Source organism: Numenius arquata, chromosome 1, assembly GCF_964106895.1.
Source record: "Numenius arquata chromosome 1, bNumArq3.hap1.1, whole genome shotgun sequence".
In the NCBI taxonomy this organism is placed as follows: Eukaryota; Metazoa; Chordata; class Aves; order Charadriiformes; family Scolopacidae; genus Numenius; species Numenius arquata.
The window spans coordinates 3083367-3108417 of NC_133576.1; the positions used below are offsets into that span (position 1 = coordinate 3083367).

The 25051-nt window shown below is 39.1% G+C and overlaps 1 protein-coding gene across 1 annotated transcript in view; it reads right to left on the bottom strand.

The window, feature by feature from the left end:
* Positions 1-25051, bottom strand: part of ANO2 (anoctamin 2) — a 188200-nt gene that overhangs the window by 7862 nt on the left and 155287 nt on the right. Inside the window, exons 18-23 of the mRNA XM_074160491.1 lie at positions 24749-24806; positions 23789-23889; positions 14561-14709; positions 2066-2218; positions 1909-1961; positions 189-370 (exon numbers count right to left, since the gene is read on the bottom strand). Of these exons, the coding sequence (XP_074016592.1) occupies positions 189-370; positions 1909-1961; positions 2066-2218; positions 14561-14709; positions 23789-23889; positions 24749-24806 (696 nt within the window). The remainder of the gene's footprint in view (positions 1-188; positions 371-1908; positions 1962-2065; positions 2219-14560; positions 14710-23788; positions 23890-24748; positions 24807-25051) is intronic.

The window sequence follows — 25051 nt, forward strand, 5'->3', positions numbered from 1 at the left end:
CTTTTAATTCACTGGAGAAACCCTTCTAAGAACCTTCTAACATGGCGAGAATACTCTGAAAGCTGTACTTGTAAAATCACATTTTTAAAGACACAATTATTATCAGTTCACACTTGGAAAAATTTTGTCTGACAAAAGACCCGAGAAAATTACTTTGACTATGCAAACTGTCATTAGAAGTACTTTACCTGCAGAATAAAACATCCTGTGCAAACGGGGAGTTTTCTGGCTGTGTTCCAGCCTTGAGATGACTGACATTGAAGTATGAGAGCGTGTGATTGATGAAGCCATGCATGGTTCCATTTTGACTGTATGCATATTGATACATAAGGCGTGGAATGAAATCAGATGTGACAGCAATTACAAAAGCCTGAGAGATGAGAAAAACCCAACCAAACAACAGCGTCATGAATCTATGTCTAACGTCTTTCAAATTAAGTTAATTCAAGTTATAATTTTCACATTCAAGTAAGTTTAGAGCAGTGATGAAGTGAGAGATAAGTGGCAAGATCTGGTACAGAACATATGTGAATGCAAAGTAACCTGTTCTGTCTCTCCAGGGGAAGGCTGTAGTTAGGGAAGTGGAATATTTCCTACACTATTTCTCCAACTCTTTCCACCCCTGGAGCCATTAGGAGGTTTATCACTAGTTTTTAAAAAACTACAACAAGATGTAATAGCTAGCTGGTATAATTTGGAGTATAATCTGGTGTAGTTATAATGTTATCTGAGATAAACCAGTTGAGTGTAAGGTACTCATCCTCCATTTTCCCCTCTGCATCAGCATTTACACATCTGACATTGGTGGATCTCATGCTGGTAAAAAAACTGATATAATTGTGAAGTGAATCAGACACAGATGTATCTAGATCATATCAAGAGGAATTCATTAGATTCACTTAAAACTACATTTTGCTAAATAGTTCTTCTGCATCAGTATTATTCAGATGGAGAAGGAGGACTGGGCATTCAGCATTTTTTAAAATTGGATATGCACATATTTCCATTTATGTCAAGAAAAAGTAGCTGACATATTTTAATGGAATCCCCAGGAAACAAAAAAGTTTGTTTGACACAGAAAATAATCAAGGATCATAAATCTGCAAAGTGTATCCAGCTAAAACTGAGAGGTTGCAGAGTTTTGCTTATCCAGCACAGATCAGTGCTGGAAACCTGAAATCTATGCCTGACAGCAAAATTCTGGGTATGTGCAGAGCTGCAGAGATTTCCTAACTTAAATCCTGGAAACTGCCGAGCCATAAGTGAACAATGCTCCACCCAAACAACACTGCTTCTCTGGAGGCATTATAGTTCTCCTAGTTATAATGATAGCTTACATACTGCTACAGAGTGCTGTTGTGCTGGAAGCTATTGTACTAGATAAATTGCATAACACCTCTGCACAAATTTCCCCTTCAGTAGGGACAACCATCTGCCTTTCTAAAGCGCTGTGATATCTTTCATATTTTATGGTTGGACTTGATGATCTTAAAGGTCTTTTTCAACCTAAATGATCCTATGATTCTATGATCTGTGGGTCAAAAACCCACTAGGTGGTATTATGATTAAACTCCTAGGGCAGGAGTCTTTTTTTATCTTAAAGCATATACAGGAAAAATTTACTTAAAGAATACATATAGAACAATAAACATAATGTACCTGCATATATATGTATACACATATGAATTAGTCTTCCTGTTCTACATAACACAAGGACAGAGAGAATGAGTGAACGGTTATCTCATTTGTAATTGAATCGTATTTTACACTTTCACAAGAATGAACTGGATGATTTAAATTTAATTGTATTTAATAGCAATTGAGAAAATCAGACTTCACTTTTAAATTGTGTTGGAGGGGCCAATCTAATCTCCCAAGATCATGAAACTGGTGTAACCAAATACTTACATTTATGATAACTGAAAGCTTTCCAATACCGCTCAAAATGTTATACCAAATTCCTGTAAGTGAAAAGCAGAACTTAGTAATGGATTTGCTATCGTTTTTCTTCTTCCTTACTGAATTTTTGGTGTTACCTCCACTGTAATGTTTTTTAGTCACTTACCTATATCTTTTGCTCTTACTGTGTCTGGCCTCCTCAGTTCAGTAACAAACTTTTTTGCATCAAGCCGGACTTCTATGATGTTATTCAGAAGAGCAAAGAGAGGTGCCAGAGGGAAGGAGGCAACAAAGAGTGTGACAAAGCCAAACTGGATAACTGGAAGAGAAATATGCAATGTTTTTAAATATATTTCTGAAGGGTGCTGGTAAATGCAGTTGACAGCAAACTGCTGATGAGCTTTGTGGGTTACAAAACCCATAAAACTCACCTTCACAGTTTGGTCCCAGTAATAAATATCACAAAGCAAGGCTATGAAAGAGAGAAAGGTTTGTCACTATGCTTTATGAATGTTTCTAATTATGCTTCTAGTCTCTAGCACAAGCACAAGCCAAAGTAAATAATAAATTTAATAAAGGACAAAGGGTTTGGAGTGTATTCTGCATTTATACATAATTAACTGATTAAGAACCGTGTTGTTCTTCCCTGTCCTTTTGCCTGTAAGGAAAATGATACACAAGTAAGCAAGAGGAGAACATCTCCAAGATGTCACTGTTTCTTCCTAGCTTCCTTTGGAAAACTCAGGAAGACTTTGGAAAAGTTATAAAACTTCCTCTTTAAGTCCTAGCAAAGGAGAATGTTATTGCCACTTTTTTGTTGTTGTTGTTGGCTTTGCAATTTGTGTAAAGTAGTTTGGGAGAAAGAAAGCACTAGTCCACTTGTCCTAAAGTACAAGTAGTATTGCAATGAAGCACCTGCTGAGTTCTCCATGCTTGCTAGAACAGGTACACAACCAATAAGCCTAGCTTCTTCCACAAGGGATAAAACCCAAGCAAGCAAGCAAGCAACCAACCAAAACCCTCTCACTTTGAAGTGAATGGCACGTTTTGTACCATCTAGTTCCCAGGACTAGCCTACTAGCACCACAGAGTTCAGCTCAGCACCCATAGTATAATGACAGAAACAAAAAGAACACATTGTTTTCTGAGTGAATCATGCCTCTTTTCTAGGGCATAGGATGACCTGCCTTCATGCACAAATTACTTTCTGACCGGCTAAGGAACCAATGTCACCCTGCAAAAGCACAATGCTGACGCAACTGTGTTTTTCTGACAACTCTCAGTGCTCTAGAGATGCTTGGAATAACGGAATAGAAAACCAAGTCCCTCCAAGCAACCCTTCTTCAGTTTTTGGGTGGGCAGAGTATCCTTAACTCCCCCTTCTTTCAGTGGCACTTCAGGATCTGCCTCAAAGAAGTAAATCTCATTTGGGTACAATTAGTCTGAAAAGGGCTGAGTTATATATTTTTTTCCCCCTAAGGTGCTAAGGAATTAGCAAATGGCATAAAAGGCTGTGTCTTCCATGGAAAGCAGGAGGCATCAGTGGTGAATGTTACTCATGAGACTGGATCATTTCCTTTGTAAAAATGCTACATTATGTTAAAGTAAAACTTCAGGGAAGTGAGAGAGGTTTATTACCCCAGAAAATTAATGATGAGTAAAAGAAGAGGTAAGAGACCGAAAAGGATGCTGCCCAAATGCAAAGGCAGTAATCCCAATAAGATTAAACTAATAAATCTAACTTTGATTTGCATTTCAGAATTAAATAAATAGTAGTGTAGAAAAAGGGCTGGTGTGTATCAGGCCCTATTTATTGTGGCTTCTTTTTTTGGCAAATCCCTGTATAAGTCCTCTCTCCACTATGAGAGTAATCGGATGCACTTTTTATGAAAATCAGGGGTTTACGTAGCACAACTGTTTACTTTAAAATAATTTCCTTGGGTACTGTTGCCACAGCCTGCAACTAACTGATAAAACAGCTTTCTCCAGGATCTTCTCTTGCATGCCTCTTTTTTGTGTGTGTGTGCAGATTGCAAGTCTTCTGACTGATATTCCTGCTTTTCTTTTCTGTGACAATAAATTTGCACAGTAAAGTGTAATCTCTGTGTTATACACATGGCCTTTTGGTTTTCATTCTCATTGTTTTGCCTTGAGATACAGAGTATATCCTAACATAGACTAAGATGGAGCTTTTTCAAAGCATACAAACTTTCTGTCCTTGAAATCATACTTTCCTGAATATTTTATGTTCAGAGTCAGGAAAAGGAATTAACAAGGAAATAAAAACAGATGTTAGAGTAATGTCCTAAAAAACTGTGAAATGCTTAGAAAAATACATAGCGCCAAAACACGCCTTATTTGGGTTTAAGTGATTTTAGCAGGAATAGAGCTGGGACGATTCTGTTAAAAAAAAAAAAAAAAGGGGAAAAAAAAAACCAGAAAGGAGATATTTGCAATGCTTTAAGTATAAACCACACACGCATTTGCTTTGATGTTGTTTGCAGCTCCTTTTTTTCATTGCCTGGGAAAATGCAGTTAAATTTTTTTTCAAGTTCATGAAAGAATGTTCAAGGTATGCAAAGAACTTTTGGACAATTCTGTAAATATGTCTTCATAGAAAACTCTACACCAGAAGCACTTGTGTGGCCATCTTGAAATCTCTTCAATCTTCTGTCCTCCTTTTTATGAAAGTGTGAATGATGCAAAAAGCAGGCAAAAAAAACCCCTGAAAACAAAACCAAGCACACCAATGTAGATAGTTTTGTGTAGTAAACTAGCAAACAATCATTCAAAACAAGCACTCTGTGAACAGCTTCAGCAATTTAAAGGTACTTATTTTGTTCAGTCAGTATTAGTAGAAACAAAGCTGCATGGATTAAGAAGAGAAGAATCCCTGCCATACAGTTCAGGTCCCAGAAGCAAACTAGTTCTGTGGGTGCCTGTCCAGTCACAGTCGAAATATTTACAATACTTTTAAGGCACCCACAAAGACTGTTTCATCAAGGACAGTTGACGCCAAGATATCCTATTTTTGGCTGGATTTCTTGATGGCAATCCTGGAATGCTCTTTTTACATTCACCCTTTGCCACAAGGTCTCCATGCAACGTTCCTCGAGTGTTCTTGTACAACTCTATGATCCCACACAGGAGCCTTACCTGACCTGGGTGATTATTCTCCTGTGCTTTGAGGCAAAAGGCTAAAAAGACTTGTCCCTGGAGTTAGACCTCTGGACATCCAGCCTTTTTCCTAGCTTTCCTACTTGCCTGATTGGCCAGCTGGAAGACAACAGAGATGAATATCACCCAGCCTCATGGCACAAGCTAGCGAACAAAATGATTGAAGGTTGTGTATAAGGGGAAGTCAAGGATATGGGAAATAATGCCTTCTCCTAAGGCATCAAAGCAGGAGACTAGATGTGCTTCCAGTGACATAGACTATTTCTGATGGGTGAAAAAACCCAAACCACATACTACTGGTGCCCAGGAGAAGTCACCTTTACTGTCTGGCTTGTGCAGGAAAGAGGCAAAGGCCTCAGAGCCAGCACGTGAGGCTCTCAACACCTGATGCCACACCAGCAACATCTCATCCAGGCTTAGGCTGGCTGGGCCCAGAGACAAAATCTATAAAAGACAAACAGCATCTAGAGAAATCTTCCAGACCACAGCGCTTCTCAGAAGTCCACTTTTCACAGAACTGTTCCTCTACTCACAGAGCCTGAACAGAATCCAACCTCAACAAAGAAAGAATACATGCTGTCCTTCTAAATAGCTCTGGCCTCCAAATTACGATTAAGAGCACAGATCAAGGCTTTTCAATTATGGATCTGGAGAGTGCTAGTTAGTGTTCTTGTGTAAGGGATACAGAATCAGTCCCTGGCATAAAACCTTCCACAGTGAGTATCACTAAGGTTCTACTAGATTAACACACTGACTAGTGTGAGTAACCTTAGTATCTTTTACATCAAAACTTAAACTTAGACAAGGTAATTGTTTATGATTCTGTTGGTTTTTTTCTTCCTTCTGTATCATGGGATCACGTGTTATTGGAGGTAAACAATGGAAGAATCACCCCTGTGCCAAGTGACTTTCCAAGTCCTAAGAAGAAACTTTTCAATATACAGACAAGCCTGGCTGAGAAACTAAGGAAAAGGTGTAATTTACTACTCTTTGGTAATAAATGTATGCAACAAGACTACACAACAGGCTGAGCTAGCATTTTCAAATCCATCCTCATTATAGAGATTATAGAAAAATGCAGGTTTCATTATTCCTTATGGTAGTCAGTAGCTACAGACATTGGATCTGATAATTTTCTTCTTAAAACTCAAAAGGGAGTTTTCCCATTGATTTTTAGCAGAAGTTGGACGATGAAACCCTTTATTATTATTTCTTTTTGAGAAAAAAATGTTTTCAATTAATTGCCACATAAACCTTGGACTCTTAGAGGGGTTAGACTGGAGAAGGGAAGACCAAATGAAATAACAATCTGAAAGTCATTGCTGATGTCAGTTTCTACTCAAGGAAACAGTCAGTAGTGGTATAAATTTCACACATTCACATGCATCGTTCAGCTGGTTTTGGAGCCAATTTCATAAAGTTTGTTTCATTAGCAATATTTATTGCTACTCTAAACATGAATTTCTTGCCAACTCCTATCACTGCAGGCTAGTTACACATGTTGCAAGCTTGCTACCAGCTGGATGAGGAAATTGCTGTATATGCTACCTACTTTGGGAATGTATGTGATCTCATATATCGGGCTGGGTCAAAAGTCATTGGACAGTTTTAGAAACAGGAAGAACCAATGACAAATTTGACACATGTTAACAATGACAATTTATGTTTCAGAATTCCTTAAGCAAAACTTTCTGATCACTCAGGAACATTAAGAGTGTCTCTGCTGAAGAGTGTCTGCTAAAAAATACAAATATATATCAGTTAATAATAGTAAAACAAACAGTCATCAGAAATTTCACTGATGCAAATCAAAACTAAGTGCAGACACGCTATTGACTGACAAGGCCTGTTCAAGAAAGAAGTTCAGCACAGTCTGCTGACTGAAATCAGGTTCAGAGTTCAGCTCACTGAAGAAATGAGCCACAAAACCTTTCCCCAAAGGAAAATTTAGAGTTTATTTGCCATGATGAAGTGTTGGCCTCTTCCTCCCACACTACAGGTATCTGTAAAATGCCACCGAAGTTAATGAAAGTCTGCCTGATTTTTAGACTTTGGGTTTTACCCTCTTATGTGGTTGGGTTTTTTTAAGATTTATGTTTGACTTTTACCTTAAAACTAAATGCCTTGGTCTTGATGCTTGCTCTATGTTACACAAAAGTCATGAACTAAATGCTTGCTCTATGTTACATCAGTCACATACTTGATTTTTCTGGGCCTGCTCCTAGTTAGATGTTTCACTTTCATAACTAATATCTGTTGAAATACAACCTTGTGCAAAAGTCAGTATCTATGAAACCATCATTCCTACCACTGGCTGCCCTGAATTTTCTTGCAGTGTCCACACTGCCACTGCTGACACTCTGTCAATTAGTTCAGAACTATTGTAGCACAATTCTGCAAGAAAATTTTCATTGAGGTTTATTAATAGGACATTTTACCTAAGAAAAGCAAATAAATTTTTTGCCTTATATTTCCCAGCTCTGTCCTGGTTACCTGTTTCATTATCTTTTTAAAGTCTTGATTTGAGAAAGTCCCGAGTCGTTATTTAGGGCCAGGAAACATCCTACTATAGCAAGTTTTTAGCCCAAAGCCTCAATATGTCACCCTTCCTGTCTAAAAAAGGCAAAATTACAAGTAGCATTTCTTCTCTGGGTACGTCTTCCCGGGCCAGAGAGAGGTCTCAGCAAACTCATGGTTTGTGAACAGAGAGGATGGAGGTGAAGTCAACGGGTGGGTATAAAGTATCATTTCCCTTGTCCATGACATCTAGTGGAAATGATGAGAAAGCTTCCTCCAGACAGACACATTTGCTTTGGGTTGTAGATCACTCCTGAGGTGGTGGGGAAGGCATGGTGGTATAGGTGCTGGCTCAGGGACAGCTGGAAGTGGGAATCCTGAGAAACAGGATCACCCAGCAACTGATTCAACTTAGTGTGATGCTAAACTTCCTAGTCTGACAGAACCTATATTTACCTTTAAAGAGCTGAACAACTCTAGGAGGCCTTGTAAAACACATGAACTGGAAGGTAACACTCCTGGGGCACTTAAGCACAGGCTGGCTCTAAGACAGAGAAGGCTGTAGCCTGAGTGACTGAGAGAAACTTGAATTGTTTTTCTTTTGCTTACTTTTCCCTCTTTTATGTTTGTGGGTCTTCGTGCTTACTGTTAATAGATCAACCATGACTAGAGGCACCAGCTCAGTGTTCCCACTAGCCATCACACTGCCTCTTGTTTTACTGGTTGTCTTGGTTTCAGCTGGGACAGTAATTTTCTTTCTAGTGGTTGCTGTGTTTCAGATTTTGATAGGAAAGGAATGTCAATAATGCATATTGTTTTAGTTGTTGTCAGGCGATGTCCATATTTTTCAAGGACTCTTTTCAGCTTCCCATGATGGACCAGCCAATGGAATACTCTGTACTATAGCCATCATGCTCAATTTATAAATGAGGTTAGCTGCGGGGGCCAGTATTCGCAGGGAGCTTAGGAAGGTACAATTCACCATGTGGTGACAGTGATTTGTGTCATTACCATTATCATTATTGTTATTTTACTTTTCTGTTATTGTTCTATTAAACTGTCTTTATCTCAACCCACGAGTCATTTTTTTTTTTTCCTTTCCCTTTCCTCTCCTATTCCTCTTCTCCCTGCCCTTCTTGGGGAAGGGGGAGAACTGCATGAGAAGCTGCATGGTCTTAACTGCCGGCTGGGGTTAAGCCATGACAATGGTGCTAGTGGCTTTGCTGACATGGGCTAGAGTGACTGCTATTTTGCAGAATCAAACTCCAGTGAACAATGGCAGAACCACAATTCCCAATATGAAAATACAGGAGATTTAAAAAAAAAAAAAAAAAACAGTAAATCTCACTATTTCTACTAATTTACCTAGACTTAAACAAGGGGAAGGTTCAGCGGGCAGAGGGTGAAGTCTCTTCAAGGCTTCAGGCTCCCTAGTGTAAGAAATCAGAACAAAAGGAAATCCCAGCAGCTTTGACATAGCCATTCCAAAATTGAAGTGGGATAGTTATAATCAAAAACTCTTTTACCTGTGGCATATCATACTGCAAAACACATCCTGAGATCATTCCAAACTCTATCCCTCAGACAAGTGGTACCTCACCAAGGCTAATCAGCTTCATAAGGGAATCCAAAGAGAATACATGATTTGCTGCATGGGGAATGGGCCAGACTCCGTGTTTCCTTCAGAAAAGGTACATGTTAACCCTTTGACGGAAATTTGTAGAAAAACTCTACATGGATACAAAAGGCAAGGACGGCCTGTGATTAGGGCACAGCCTAGCAAATGGCAGACCTGGAGTCAAGAGTCTCTGCTTGGTCAGATGCTTCCTCTGTAGTCTTAAGGGTGTCACTCATGCTTAAAAGTAGGAGCATGCTGGCAGGACAAACTTGCATGTAGTGAGTATTCACACACAGATACATAATCTGTCCATGTCTGTTTCTGCATGAAACCCCATCATCATCTGGATGGGGGAACCCAAATGCTACAGTAAGCTCAGTCTACAGTTTCTTATTCAGCTGCTTCATTCCCGGTTGAGCAGATAGCCACTGATACCAGTGGGAGCTTGCCCGAGTAAATTGGTGTGAAAATTAAGAACTAAGTTCTGAAACAGCAGCCAGATTTCTCTCTTCTTAATATACCTCTTCTTACATCCAAGTCATTCTGCAATTCAGGGGAAAAAAAAAAAAAATGAAAAAAGCTTCCTCTGCACTTGCTGCATTGTTTCCCTTCCCTCCCCCTCTCAAATCAAATTTAGAAAAACAGGTAAATAAGCCGTGTAACTGCCTCTTGCCTCGATGTTTCAGCTTGATGCCCTTCACAGCAATCCCAGCTGACAGGTTCAGTGCCGAGCTGCACAAAGTGCTTCCTGTCGGTGTGGGTGGTCTGAGTCACTCTGCAGCGAATCTGACAGCTGAGTGCAGTGATACGGACCCGGGGCAATAAGCGGGCTGGGGAGGTGCGGCTTGGGTTTCATTTGCTGCACATTTGTCTTGAATCCCACGGGCAGGGCATAGCTCGCTGCGGCACGCTACAAGGCTCGGTGAACCATTCTCTTCACTTGAGAAGCCAATTTTCCCATTGTAAACAAGTGTTTAGATTAGGAATTCATCCATTAATTTGTAGGGCATCTATCTAATTATTCCTGAATGACTGCAGAATGAGGCACTCAACATGGTTTATGATCTAGGCACCAGGGACTAATCTAAAATACTGGCTTAGTGTCCAGTGATTTATAACATCAGTATCTTAGACCCTGATACTACAAGTTACTCCAACAAGGCAGACCTTTGCATCTAAGTAGTGCCCTTATCAATGAATCAAGCGTGCTGTCCTACAAAGACATCTTGAATCAGGGTGACAGCATCATCTCAGACGCAATCAGAGTTTGCCACAGGTAACAGAAGAGTGGAAAGAGTTTCCTCCCACAACTGGATGCTTTGCATAAGGTCCAACTACAGTTAGGAGAAAGCATCAGTATATAATGTTTGAAAAGTGGGATATTCTAGTTCATAACACACTCAGGTCTCCATCCTGCTTCTCAGTCAGCCAGCCACACTTCTTGGTTATCATAGAGCATAGTCAGCAGTCACTGGCCCATGATAACTGGGAAGAAGTCTGGCTCCTCCTTACTCTGCCAGTAGCTTTTGCTGTAATCAGCCATTCATGCTGCAACCAGTCGCATTCGCTAGCGCCCAGAATGAATAAGATCAACTACCACAGACGTGCAAGGACAAGATATTAAATATTTATAAACAGTTATATTAATTCTGTTAGTTTATTACAAATAACTATAGCTCCTTGTCCTTAAAGAGAACTAGCTAACCAGGAAATTTTGGATGTTAAAGTGCAGACATTCCTGAGTTATGCCTGAGCATAGAAACAGATGAAAATGTTTACAAGGGGAAACTTCTATATTTTTTCACCATTGTTTAACTCAAAAATTGCAAAGAAGTTTGCTTAAAGTTTCCAGGAGGAAAAATCATCTTGGGCAAAGTAATGCATGTCAAAAATCAATCTTAAAGGAGAATTTTTCAACAAAGTACCATGATGTGCAGAAGGGAATAAGCTAGTAGAGGCTGTAACACACAGTCAGATCCTACGGTGAGTTGAAACAATTGAGAGGGAGACGATGGCAGGTGAGGGTGTCTTTGTGTCAATGGTATAACAGTGGGCAAGGTTCAGATTCATAAACATACCCATAAAGAGATGCCCAAATCTGTCATTATATAAAATGTCATATACATGTACATATTTATATATTTATATAAATCCATCATTATGTAAAATCCCATATATGTATTTATAAATATATTATAAATTATACCTATAAATCTATATAGCTATTGCTATATCGAGAGATAAACCATACATGGTATTAATTTCTTTTTTGTCATAAAATGCATTCTCTTTCAGATGTTTTGAGAACAGTGGCTTGTTAAAACAGGACTTGTCACATACAATATTTAACAGATGTTTGGTTTTAGATAACATGCCCATTGACAAGCTCTGGTTCTCTCCTGAATACTTTCATGCCCTAAAGCCTGGGTTTGCCTACATTATTTCTCTCCTTCCCCCCTCCCCTACCCATACCATTTCCCCCTTTTCCTTCCTTGCCTCTCCAGTGTCTACTCTGAGGCAACTACAGGGCTGAGGGATACACTGCAATTTTGGTTTGCATCTGGTGTGAAGATCCTGGCCTCTTACTTACTCCCTAATATCCCTGTATGCTGCTTCCTCTCAGGTTTGTTTCCCTGAGGATGGTTGAAGTTGGATTGTGTCCCAGGGCTGCAAGACTGGGTTATCTGGCGATTTTTTGCACCTCTGTCCTCCTGGGTTCTGTTAAGTTATAGAGATACTCCTTGGACTTTATAACAAACACAGTTCTCTTTAGAATGAAAAAGAAGGCATGTATATATTTCACTTTGGAATCCTCTATTAGATGTTTGATATTTGTCCTCAGCTAATTCATCTGTAGTATACTTCTTCATCCCAGTGTTTGACCTGCTCCGGCTGGAGCAGTGGCTGACTATAAGTGGATGCAAGGAGATAACTGTGATCAAACGATCCCAGTAAAAGCCGAGAGGAGGCAACAGAGGATTCTTTACAAAACAGAATTATAAGAAAAATGCCCAGTTCTTGGGTTTGCTCTCTGTATCCTTTTATACAGGCCAGATACTGTACTCAGAATGTCAAACAATTTTGTATCAGTGCAACGTTGGACAATGGAATTATATTTTCATTTGAGCAAAGTGCAATCAAGATGCCAAAGGGACCAGACTTCCAAGTTATAACCACTGAGGACAATGGCACAGTGCCAAATATGTTAAATAAATTATTAATGATATTTAATTTGAACAAACTCAGTGTTTTAAAGTTTCTTTCTTGACTCTTGTCTTCCAGATAGAAGAAAACACTCTATGTCTCAAATGACTTACGGTGGCCACGTTGACCTCAGAACCTAACTCAGAGAGTCTTTTAATGATATGCAAATGATGGATCAAGTCACTAAGATGTCAGCAATCCCCACTTGCAGATAATAAAAAGTGCCTACAGTTCCTCTCTGATAGACATTGCATCTTGAGAGAGGCATTTCTGTGAAGCAGCAGATCCAGCTCCTGGATCCCACTTAGTGCAAATCAGGTATTGCTGTCTCACTGACGTGATGGTGTGGTTACCAGACATGTAACTGGTGTCATCTTGCCACTTCAAGAAAGAATTCCTCCCAGTTCCACATGGGTTTCCACCAACATACTTATCTCCTCTAATGTGGAAAAGCAAACTGTGGAGCAACCTTGAAAAAGTACTGATTTCTGCCATAGTTATCAGCAATTTAAGTAATCTTGAAAACCAGCAAGCACGTATGAACACATAGACAATAAACGTATGGTGGGCACCAGATTTATAAAATTAGAATACTATTGACTTTAATAGAGTTACTCCTACTTCACACGGGTTTGAAAGATGACCAGATGTCTGGCATTGCCCATCACTAATGATGCCAGTCGCTCCAGCAGAATGAGGCATGCAGAGGAATTACACAAATGATATTTAAAAACCTAGAGAATGTGCTGTTTAAAGAACTGGTATGAAAGGTGGGAGACTGAGAAATCATCCCCAAGTGTGCCCTAGATTTTCTCAGAAAGTGACCAGCTCAATACTTGCATGCCTCAGGTCGCCATGAGTAAAATGGTAATAACAATTCTCCATTCCACTCTCTCTTTCAGCTGACCAAGAAGCTCTTATGGGCTGAAGGTTCTCTCTGTTCTATGTTCTCTGTTCTCTCCTGTTGTATATGCTTGTGGATTTTAATTTAAGCATAGCTGGGAATGTTCTGTACATGATTCAACATCATGTAATGTTCAGTCATGAATCAAAAAGATATTCCTACAGTTTTCTGTTGTAAAGGGTAATTTACTTCTACATGAAAATACACATTAATATTTTGGAATCTACATATTTTTACTACATTTGAAACATCAATGAGCGATTTTAATTTGGGGAGGAGTTATACCGGATGGTTGTGCTGCCGTTGAGAAGGACCTCAACAGGCTGGGTAAATGGTCCAACAGGAATCTCACAGGATTCTCAACAGGAATCTCACAGGAAGTTCAGCAAAGGAAAATACAAAGTCTTGCACCTGGGGAGGAATAAGCCAGTAGACGCTAGGAACTGACTAGCTGAGAAGCAACTTTGCAGAAAAGCGCCTGGGCGTCCTGGTGAACAGCATGTTGAACATGAACAAGCAACGTGTCATAGCTATAAAGAAGGCCAATAGCCTTCTGGGGTGCATAAGGAAGAGAATTGTCAAGAGGTCAAGAGGGGAGATCCTTCTCTACTCAGCACTACTGTGACCACACTTGGAGTGCTCTTTCCAGTTCTGTGCTCCCCAGTACAAGACAGACATGGACATATTGCAATGAATCCAGTGAAGAGCCACTAAGGTGATTAAGGGATTGGAGGACCTGACATATAAGGAGAAGGAAATACAATTTAAACACAAGAAAAAACATTTTTACTGTATTTTTACTGGAACAGGTTGCATAGAGAGGTTGTAGAGTCTCCATCCTTGGGAATACTTTAAATCAAACTGGACAACTGGACAAGTCCCTGAGCAACCTGCTTTGGTATGTGACCCTGCTTTGAGCAGGAGTTTGGACTAGATGACCTTCAGAGGTCCCTTCCAACCTTAGTTATTCTGTGCTTCTGTAGCAGAATGGTTCCTATGCCCTTTTTTTTTCAGCTGGGAACCCTGGACGCTCACAGTATAAGTATCAAAAGATAACAGGAAGCATCATTTTTGCTATGCTGGTAATGTTGTCTCATAGCCCTGCTGTCTTACATGTAATTTCTGCAAACTTTGTTTGTGTTTGGGGTTTTTTCCCCCTTTATCATGCCAATTTATGACATACAGTGATTGGTCCTATGTAAAGCTATGGTTACTGCAGAAAGGGAATTCAGAAAACTTACTCATTTCCATGTATTCTGGAGTCAGCCCAGTAAAAGGTTCCAAGGTGTAATCAAGATCCCATTGCTGAGGGTCCTTTGATTGGTTGGTGTCCATTTCCTTTGGCTCGGTTCTTTCATCCTTCAGCTTCCTGAAAAGCTTCTTTAGCTTCCTGAGGAACAAAAGTTCAGATTGAACCAAGTTGGGTTTTTTCCCTACAAGATTTGGCTCAAGTCTCTGTGCAGCAACATAAAAAGTATATCATGTTACTTTGGTGCCCCGTAGGCTTAGTTTACACCATCGTCTGAAGTTTTGATGCTGCTTATTGCCAGGTGACAGGCTGCTGAGGGCAGCAGTTCCTGTACTCCTGTGTCAAGAGGAAAGTTACAACAGCCTAACTCTGTTAAAATGGAGTTGAACCCAGTACTTTTTAGAAATAGTTTCTCTCTTGATATGTGTTGAATGGGTATGGTCCTGAAGCTCAAGCAGCTTGGACAGAAATAATATTAGTAATAAGTAGTAACCTCAAAAAAAAAAAAAAAAAAAAGATTGAGCACTTCTCTCTAAAGAAAGAAAGAAACAAAACACCAGAAGGTCATGTGATACCTTTATCCCGTATATCTGGCACAGGTGCATTTTTCCCTCACCATGAAACTTGGGAACTTCTAATATAACATACATTTAAGGTCAAAATGACCAGACATATTGACAAACAAAGAGGATGCAAGAATGTACTGATTCCTAAACCTGGTGGACTTATGAACATTTTAGCAGAAAAGCTACCTGTTGTTTAAAGCAAAAGGAAATGAGCACCTCTGCTAACAAGTCTGTAGCACCAAAAAACCCAAGTGTCTCCAAGATACTGATAGGTCCAAAGCCATTTAGGACTCTAAAAATGAATATTATTGACTTAAAGCCAGCTCTGTGATCACCAGAAAACATCTGCAGCTCTTCAGGTTTCAGTGCTCTCTTGTCACAAGCAAATATAACTGAGTTTATCTAAACAGACAAAAATAGATGCTGCTTGAGGAACCTTAAAGGGGAAGTAATCTTTTCTTTAACCGAAATGATGCTACAACTAATAAAAATAATATAATATGTACCTATGAAATGTTAAGCATAAGCAATGCCTTAATTTTACTAATGGCCTTTCATCCTGGAGAAACACAATTCCCGTGCTTCTAACCTAATGTGCAAACAGGGTTCAAACTAATGGATAGAATAAGATTAGTGAGAGAGTTTCAGCAAGGTCAGTAGAATTTGCTCTTAGAGAGGTGTATTCCTGTCATGCACAAACAGAAATCCTACCTTAGTCACTTCGTATTCAGTAACGAATTATTGCTAGAAAAGCATCACTTGGGATGTATGCAGTAACTTCTTCAGTACTCCACAATGCAGTTCATACTGCAACTCACTGGGGAAAAACTGGAACTCACTGGAATTTCCCTGCAAGTTTACTCCTACTGGAAACTACAGAATTCTATAGCTACTACCATCACAATTGAAACATTTATTGAATGCTTACATGACAAATGTATATTTCTGAAGTATTTTTTTTCCTGAGAGTGTAACCTATCATATATAATGCAAAGTATGCAGATCTATGTAGACCATGAAAAACTTACTTCACCAGGATTTAGATGTTTTATGTATCTGCACAACCGTATAATCTTCCTTCAGAGATTTCTCATAAGAGTTTTAGAGGTTCTGAAATTACCTTCAGATATGCCACACTATGTATAAAGGTGGAACACTGAGCTAGCACACAACCACTGTTATGGTGAGACTTGGAAACTCCCGACTTCAGTCAGGAAATATTTCTGCTACCTGAAAAGTATACATCTTGCAAGACCAATTATACTGGTGAATTTTCACTACCTCTGAAGCCATAAAACAAAACAGTTTCCTACCATCTCTTAAGTAAACACAGGTCAGTTATGTCTCCCAGCTCCCGTAGATCAGAAGAGGTTGTCTCAAAGGTTCTCATTTTGACCACGTTTTGCAGTAACATCATCCATTTTGGCCAGGCAATAAATTACTCACATGGGTGAGCAATTATTTGTGCAAGTATCTCTTTGGAGCTCAGTAGGAGTAGTATCAATCACTGTCCCACTGAGCTGGAGATACAAATTTCACAACACTGACAAATACACGAATTTCATAAGTGGTATAATCCCAGAGTAAAATGAATCCATCTCTGAAAGAATGGTAAAGTGTTCCTAGTGCCCCCCACAGATGACCTTTTAAATGCATATGCATCAATAACTTCATACTTTTTTACACATTGAGAAATTCCCATGGAAAAATGCAATAGAATGAGATACTTCTTCAAAATCAAGGAAGTGAAATACAGTTGGATTAAGAGAAAACATCAAGATTTATCCTTACTGTATGTCTTCATTTTGCAGACGAAATTCATCTTTCACAAATATGCATGACATTATTTTATAGTTCCTCACATATGTGCCATATGAGTGAGAATCCAGACTAATTCCAGTGATGTTTTGCCAGTAGTGTAAGGAGGGCTCTCCCACAAACTTTTCCCCCTCAGCTTGCAATAAATCCTTTGAACTTTAGGTGTGTGGCCTGGAGACACAAGTGTATGGGGAAATGGTAGGGGTTCTCATTTGTACCTACACTTAAGCAGAACTGCTTTCTCAGACCCTTACTTAAACAGCAGGGGAAGGCTAGCTGGCAAACACACTAAAGGCTTTGATGGGTAGGTTTTTTTCCTTTGTTCATAAATATACACTAAGCCACACAGGAACACTGTGTCACCACATAGCACAAGGCTCTATAGTGAGCTGGAAATGACCACAGTGGCTGGAGAATTTTTACACCAACCTGTGTTTACAGGACTCATCCAATTTCATCACAAGCGCAGAGGAAATGGGGATTGGCAGACGCTCTTATAACAGATCTAGATTGCATCAGGCCCTGACAGTCCCAGGATCAGGATCACAAAGCTGCAAAAATCAACAGATCAACTCCAGCTTTTGTTCCAGGTGCAGCTAAGATGTAGCTCGTAAGTGTGGTGGTAAGGTAACATCCTCAGTACTTTGGCAATACCCAGATATATTGGGGCTAACCAAATACCTTCAGTACCCAGAATGCTCAGTTTACACAGTTTTAATAAAAGTCTGAGGAGATTTAAAATACTTCACAAGAAAAAATTAGATGGATCCTCACAAAGACATTTACCTCCTACATCCTGCAAACTCAGCCATTTCAAGACACTAAAATTTCCTTTAACCCCCTCTGCTTTTACGGCAATCAAGGGAACTTGCCTGTGACAGAGGTGATGTAGTATTCAGAGGGTAGGAGACCTGGGGCAGGATTTAAAATAATCAAAGAATTCCCAGGATGTTCTTCCATCGTATCCCAATTAATTTCCTAATGTGAGGGACTCTCAGAGGACAGTGAACAATAAGTTCAAGACAGTGCTGATTTCTGTTCCAATAAAATGATATGAGCTATAAACGTCCCTCACATTTCCATGGGCAGATGAGATTGAAGAGGATCTCACTGTCACTGTGCAGCAGCTGAGATGAAATTGGGGTGTGTTTAGATGTAAAGTCTGTACATGTGTGATCTAATCCTATGGTTATAGCACCACGGAGTCGAGTTATGGAGTTTAATGCATATACATAACTCCCCTGAGGACCCAGTAACTAAAACAATAGTTGTTGTTTTTAATGTTTATTTGGGAATACACTAAATCCAGGGCTCAGTTACTCAGAATAATTTTTAATTTTTCATGTGGCCATTTATAAGCCAAGCATGAGGAGTGGCACCTTTAACCATTTTCAGTTAAGCTTTGAAGAAGGTTCTTCTTTTTATTTTTATGGAATTTTTTAAAGGATCAACTAACTGAATACAAGCCAAACTAATTATTTTAATTTTTTCACCAAAAAAGTGTACCTTTGCATCATATCCAAGCATGTGAAGTTTCAGAACAAATAGAAACGTGTCAGAAAGTTAAAGGAACAGAGAACAAGGATTTGTACAGTGTTATTCTCCAGCTATACAGCAGTAAGGCAATGAAAATTAGTTTTGCAGAACTCTGTAGCTGCACATATGATTGTGTTATTAAAACTGAGTAAGCTTTTTAAATGCACTTGTGAGAAATCTGCTTTTTAATTACTTAGATCAACACTTTTAAACAAAGTTGACAGACAATGATAATCAAGAGCTATCTTAGCTTCTGATTTCTGCATGCCAGGCAGCCCCACCAGTGAGAAAGAGGTAGGTTTGCCCATTAAGGATGAGTCTCTGAGAAGCTTCGTGCTGAAGAGACACATGAAGCAAAGTTTCATGACCCCCCCCTCACAGCCATATGAATCTGGACAAACAGAGAAAACTCTAGAACTGTAGAATAGCCATTATTTCTGGTCCTTTTACCCATGAATATCAAAAAGCAAAATATGTTCTTGATGAGAAGAATTGCATGAAAGAAGAAAAAATGTAGGATCAGGGAGAAAGAAAATGAAGAACAGGATTTTGTCAGAAGGCTGTGTCCAGAGCAGTTAAAAATGATGCTGCAGTTTCTCACAAGGGATCGGCACCAAACTCTTGTGTTAGATAAGAGGTGGAAACACGGTTTAATTATTCTGTTTGTAATTGCTAATATAACCAATAAGCATCCCGTTATGCAAGGTAGTCAGCATCTAAAGAGAATGCCCCAACACTGAAGAACCCACAAGATTTTGAGAAAAAAAAAGATGAGGAAAAGAAGAGAGAAATCAAAATCAAGTCATCCTGGCTGTGGTCAAGCCCATGGTACACTTACATGAAGCCTACTTTTGAAAAAAAAAAGGACAGATGATTCAACAGTTTCTCTATTTATACAGTAAAAAGGAGTAGCAGGATTTGGGTTATCTAGGAGAAGACATGAAGATGACTTCAAATGAGGGAAAAAAGAGAAATTTGTCAAGTGAGGCAGAGTGGAATGTATAGAGGCTGAAGAGGCAGGGCAGCTGGGAGGCAGGTTGAAATAGGATGGATGCAGGAATATTATTTTGTTTCCACAGGTCTTTGTGTCTTCGGTGGCTGTTCAGTCCTCATGATGTATCCTCACTAGAGCTTGGCAGAAAGAGTGGAACTGAGGAAAGTTTACCAATTTCTCAGGACTCTGTTAACAAATGCCTTTGGGTACTGCAAAAGCAGATCACCTGTGACAGTCACCAGGAAATGGATTTGAAGTGTTTCAAGGCAATACTTCCTAGAAGAGAGATGCAAATGGAGACTCTACATGAGAAGACAGAAAACCCCTAGAATCCAGCTGCCATGGATTTATATTTGGTGGGTTTTAAGGCTATCTTTCCAGTTGATGCTTTTTCCTTTGTAGCATGATAGAAAAGGTACAGGGAGAAAGCTAGACAGAGAAGACTCAGGTTGAGTAGCTGGAGCACTTGTGTCTAGAGAAAAGGAAGTGCGGTGACTCAGACTCTTGTGTCCTTGCCTGTAATTTTGTTTGCTGCTTTGGGGAAGGAGCATGGAAGGACCAGGCTTTTCTTCAGTAATATTCCTACAGACTGTTCACATAAGGAGAGACCTTCTCATATTCACAGGTCGGGGGTACAAGAAGGAGGCAGGGGAGAACAAAAGGACTATAATCTCTCATCCTGTTTTGCAAATTTATAGTACAGTCATGTTTCCTTGGCATACTCGGACCTCTTGAATTATATGGGAGTTTCAGTTGTGTTTGGTATTTATTTATTTCTCAAACAGAAGAAAACAACATTAATTAAAAATAATTTATTTAAGGTGAAAAGCAACGTAAAAGATAATAGCTATGAAAAGGGGTCTTTAAATTGATTTTATCTACTCTTAGTATTCTCATCCAGCATAGTTAAGTACATTTTGAAGTGATGGCAACTGATCTTGAATAAAAAGGCCAAAATCATGGCCCCACTGAAGTCAATGGGAGTTTTGCCATTGACTTCAATAGAGCCAGTATTTTACCCTAAGGGTTTATCACCAAGGTCAAAGACAGAAAGTAATAAAATAACCAAGTGGATTTTTTTCAGGAAGTTCAGAAAAATAGAACTGAAGAAAAGGAGTCTTATAGGAATGCTAGGTCAAGGCTCTCAAGCCCTGCAGCCTTTTAGGGTCAATTCTTGTGGCAACAGTAAAAGAGTTACGGCATGCAACACATCTGAGTGAAATGTAGCATATTTACATCTGTTAAACTTGTGAATTCCAGCCCCAGAGAACACACATTTCAATTCAAGAAGGCTTAGTTTTCCATAATTCAACTGTTGCTGAATTTTCCTAGCTGTTTTGATATTCTTAGATGCAGAAATTGGAAAAGAAACCATAGAAAGCTTCAGAAGACCAGCAAGTCACCTCTGTCGTAGCCGTGCAGCAGTTTCTCCAGAAATGCTGAAGGAAAAAAGCAAGGATGTGTTCCAATGACCCCAGACAATGCAGGGCTGCCATCTGAAGTTTAACTCCATAACTCTTCAGCCAACGCTGACTGTAGGTAAGCCAGAATGAAGACATTGAATGACAGTTCCCAATTGTGGCAGCATTTGGGGTGCTAGAGGCATAATGGATGGTTGTTGCTTATAAACTCGGTCTGTCATCTACTTAGTAGTATTTTTTGAGGGAAAGAGACAGCAAACGGGAGTAAGGTTTTGTGATCTTCTACAAGGCAATTTAAGTGCCTGGGGTTTTGTGGTGAATGAAAACAAAAGGTTTTCTGAAAATAATCCTGAAATCCTGAGATTTCAACAAAGAGGAAAACTTTTTTGATCTGGGTCATCATATAACTTAGCAGAGAGATACTTCCATGTTACAGACATATGAAGGACAGTTACAGATTCTGAAGAATGAACCACTGTTTATGATAGTCCCTTCTGCCTCTCCATATGGTAAGGTTGATTGCAGCACTTGTAATTTGCCCTCAGTGAAAATACAGGGAGCCAACGGAAGAATCTGTGTTATTCACCCTGACTCCCATTCCCTCCAAGGAGGCACAAGGCAAGGGAGGGGAAAAAAAAAAGTACAGCTGCTGAAACTGGAGATAGAAAAGATTGTTCTATCTTTCTGCCACAGAAGGACTGTTCATCATAGTGCGTAGCCTGTGCTAGACACCAGAAAATAGAACAAGGACCCAATGAAGACAGAGATATCCTGGGAAGGAAAATAAAAAACTTATTGGTAGAAAATGGATCATCTAACAGAGGAAATGAGCTGACTGTAAGAGATTAGCAGGGAAAACAGGTAGCAGAACAGAGAGAACAGGATACAGTAGGAAGCCAGATGAGAAGGCTGGAGGGCAGAGAACAAGGGTATGTTTATGTATATGCCTGTCACATCTCCTAACAACATGTATAGACATAGTAGATTACATGTGAGACACAGACATGTCAGAACTACTAATTCTGCAACACATGCATGTTTGGAGTCCCTTTTGGTCTGAATTTATATATATATCCAGCAGACCTACACACAGCCCTCTGAAAATCTGGTTGATAGGTACTCAGAGTGTGTCTGTGTGCCTGTGGGGCAGATGAGGTGGAGTAGAGTGCCATTAAGGATCTAGCCCAAACCAGTCGAGTGGTCCATGCAGAAACAGAAAGCTTACTCTGATTTAATTAACTTAAGTGTTCAGTAAAGCACTGTGATTATCCTGGTGCAAACGGGTCCGGTGAGATATACACATGATTTACTTGAGAGTGCAGACAAGCAAAGGAAAACCACATGTGCTCATTTCAGGATCACAAGATAGCACTGAGACTGAAATGAGGCATTTCTCCGGGAAGGAGAGGATGAAAGCAGATATGTTTTTAAACTGTTATTCTGTTTTAAAAATTGAGGCCACCATAGGTTGTTGGCAGAAGGATGGGGGAGCAAAAATGAGGGAGAAAAATGGAATGAAATTGTCATATTCTTGTACCAAGAGTTGTAGTGAGGGAATTGAGAAATAATTTGACAGGAATTTTCTGTTTGAACTGGATCAGTCTCTGCTTTCATGAGTCAAAAATAATAAATACAGTATTTCTAACATCATAAAATCCCCATTAAAAAAGTCCAGTAGCAGTAAGTTTTTGGAAGACGGGAAAAAAAAAAAAATCACACCAGGTTTATACTGGGAAAGCTTTAAGCCTTCAACATGTCAGATATTTTGGGAATGATTTACCACCCTTTTCTCAAAATGAACTGTAAACTCAATGAGATGTAGACAGAAAACAGGCCTCCTTATTGAACTTTGACACAAGAATAATGAAACCATCCATAACCCACATTTGATTTGTTTGGGAAATTTTTTTTCTCTCTATTTAAATTACTTCCAAAAAAGAGTTGTTGCTAGGAAAAGGGATGGAAAGGGCTCATTTAAAAAATATTTCATAATCTTTTAAGCATCACTCATCTTGTTTTCTAGTTAGCATCTTCAAAGCCTTCCTTAGGGATGTGATCCAAAAGCTACTGACACCAGAGTTGAAAGATTCTGACTAACCTCAGCAGAGTTGAGGCTTTTGTCTAAGTCAGACTCTTCATCTAATACAACATTTCACAGACCACTGCCACCAACAAGGGTGATTCAGTTAACAGAAACAAGAGCAAACCTCCCAAGAGGAGGGAACAGGACATTCTTAGTGAATTCTCAGTGCCTGAAGATCCCTTTGACAGTGGAGACAGACCAAGAGAGATTTCTTGCTGTGTTTGGAGCAGAGGACACCGTGCACTAAGCATCCTGTGGCTGACAGCCACCAAGCAGCCTGTCAGCATCCCTCCCAAACTCTAGCCCCTGCATCATATAGTGACATACTGACATATAGGCACCTTAGAAATGTGTGGACTTCATCTGTAAACCCGTGAAATAGTCATAGATCAAGTAATACATTTTAACATCTTTTATGAGCTATCACTTTTCTCCACGCCATCTCTCCTTCACTTTATACTAATTTGTATTCAATACTGCTACCCTGAAAGCTTCTCTAAAACTTCCCAAGAGATCTATCATACCTTGCCTGTTTTCACAGGTTTCTAAAATTAATTTAGATCAATTATTTAATATATTCAATCACTTTCTTTAAGCCATTTACTGCAGATATAGCCAATTATTCAACATAAAATACAGCCAGATCATTTCATCACAACCAAAAATGTGATTTATCATCACATTCAATTAGAACCCACTGAAGGCAGTGGCAAAAGTTCCATTCAGTTGAATAAGGATCAAGTCTTTAATTTACCATGTCACAGGAATAACACATGGTAATGGAGAAGGCTGGGATACATACGGGATTCCAATTTCAAATAGATTGTTTTGAATCAGTTGTTTTCCAAGCATAATGATGCTCAGCTGAATACAGAGTTCCATCAAACAGCCTCCTGGAGCACACTGTAATTAAACAAAACCATAGAGTGTGAAGGGAGCAAGAGAATTAATTTAAAAGTACCCACTTAGGAGAGCTACCGATGTCTATATGTGCCCTTACCCCCTGCCATCAATTTGCACAGGAGCACAGAACTCGTCTATCATTGCTGTTCTATGCTTAACAAGGTATTTCATCTCTACTCATAAAACTGCATTATGGAAAATATGCAGAGCTCTGAAATAACTTACTGTGTCCTGGGGCTACTATATTTCCTTTTAAAATATTTACTATATAATCAATGTAATAAACATAATGCAGTGTCACCAATACTCTTCCAATCTGATGTCTCCCAAGGGAGAAGGAAGTCTTCAATCTTGCAAAGACTTATGTATAAGCTTTATTATAAAAACTTGAGTACGTATATTGATTTTCAAGGGAATAACCACAGCAGTTAAAAGGAATTCTGGAAAAAAAATATGTTTACAGGTTTAGCACAAAATGGCTTTAGCTTTTCAGGCTATTAAAATTGCTAGGCTTCTAGTGATCTACAGAATGAGAAGCCAGATTCAACTTCCAGTTTTGGCACAGGTTTCCCAAGGGCCTCAGTCAAATCAGTGTAATTTTTGTGCCTTAGTGCCGGTTGTAAAGCATAGAAATGGTGAAGTTTCACCTAAGAAAGACTGCGAAGTACTCAAACTGGAGAAAGACAGACATGCAGGTGCCTCGGTAAGTTTGGGGTTTGTGTGTTTATGTTGAAGATTTAACATCTTCTCTTAACATGTTTTCTATTTTTCCCTTATTGTCTAGAATACACCAAAATACACTGTTCACATATCTCTTTTTGTTAAGGATTTTTTTTGCTTGAATTTCATATGTACTTACCTCTTCCATTCGATAACCATCAAACACATACACATAATGCCCAGGACGGCCAACAAATCTGAAAGCAGTAACAATATATGAAATAATATAAAAATAGAAAAAAAGTTTACTGTAACAAAATAATTGTTCATTCATATTAGCTAAAATATTTCAGAATATTCAGCTACTTCAACATGAATTTTTAAAGACTCGACACCTATTCAACTTTGATTATTTAAAATTATTTCATAGTAGGCTTCTACAAATGTTTATCTACTACATCCTGCTGAAATATTTTTAATAAAATCTTTTTCTGTGCTAAAA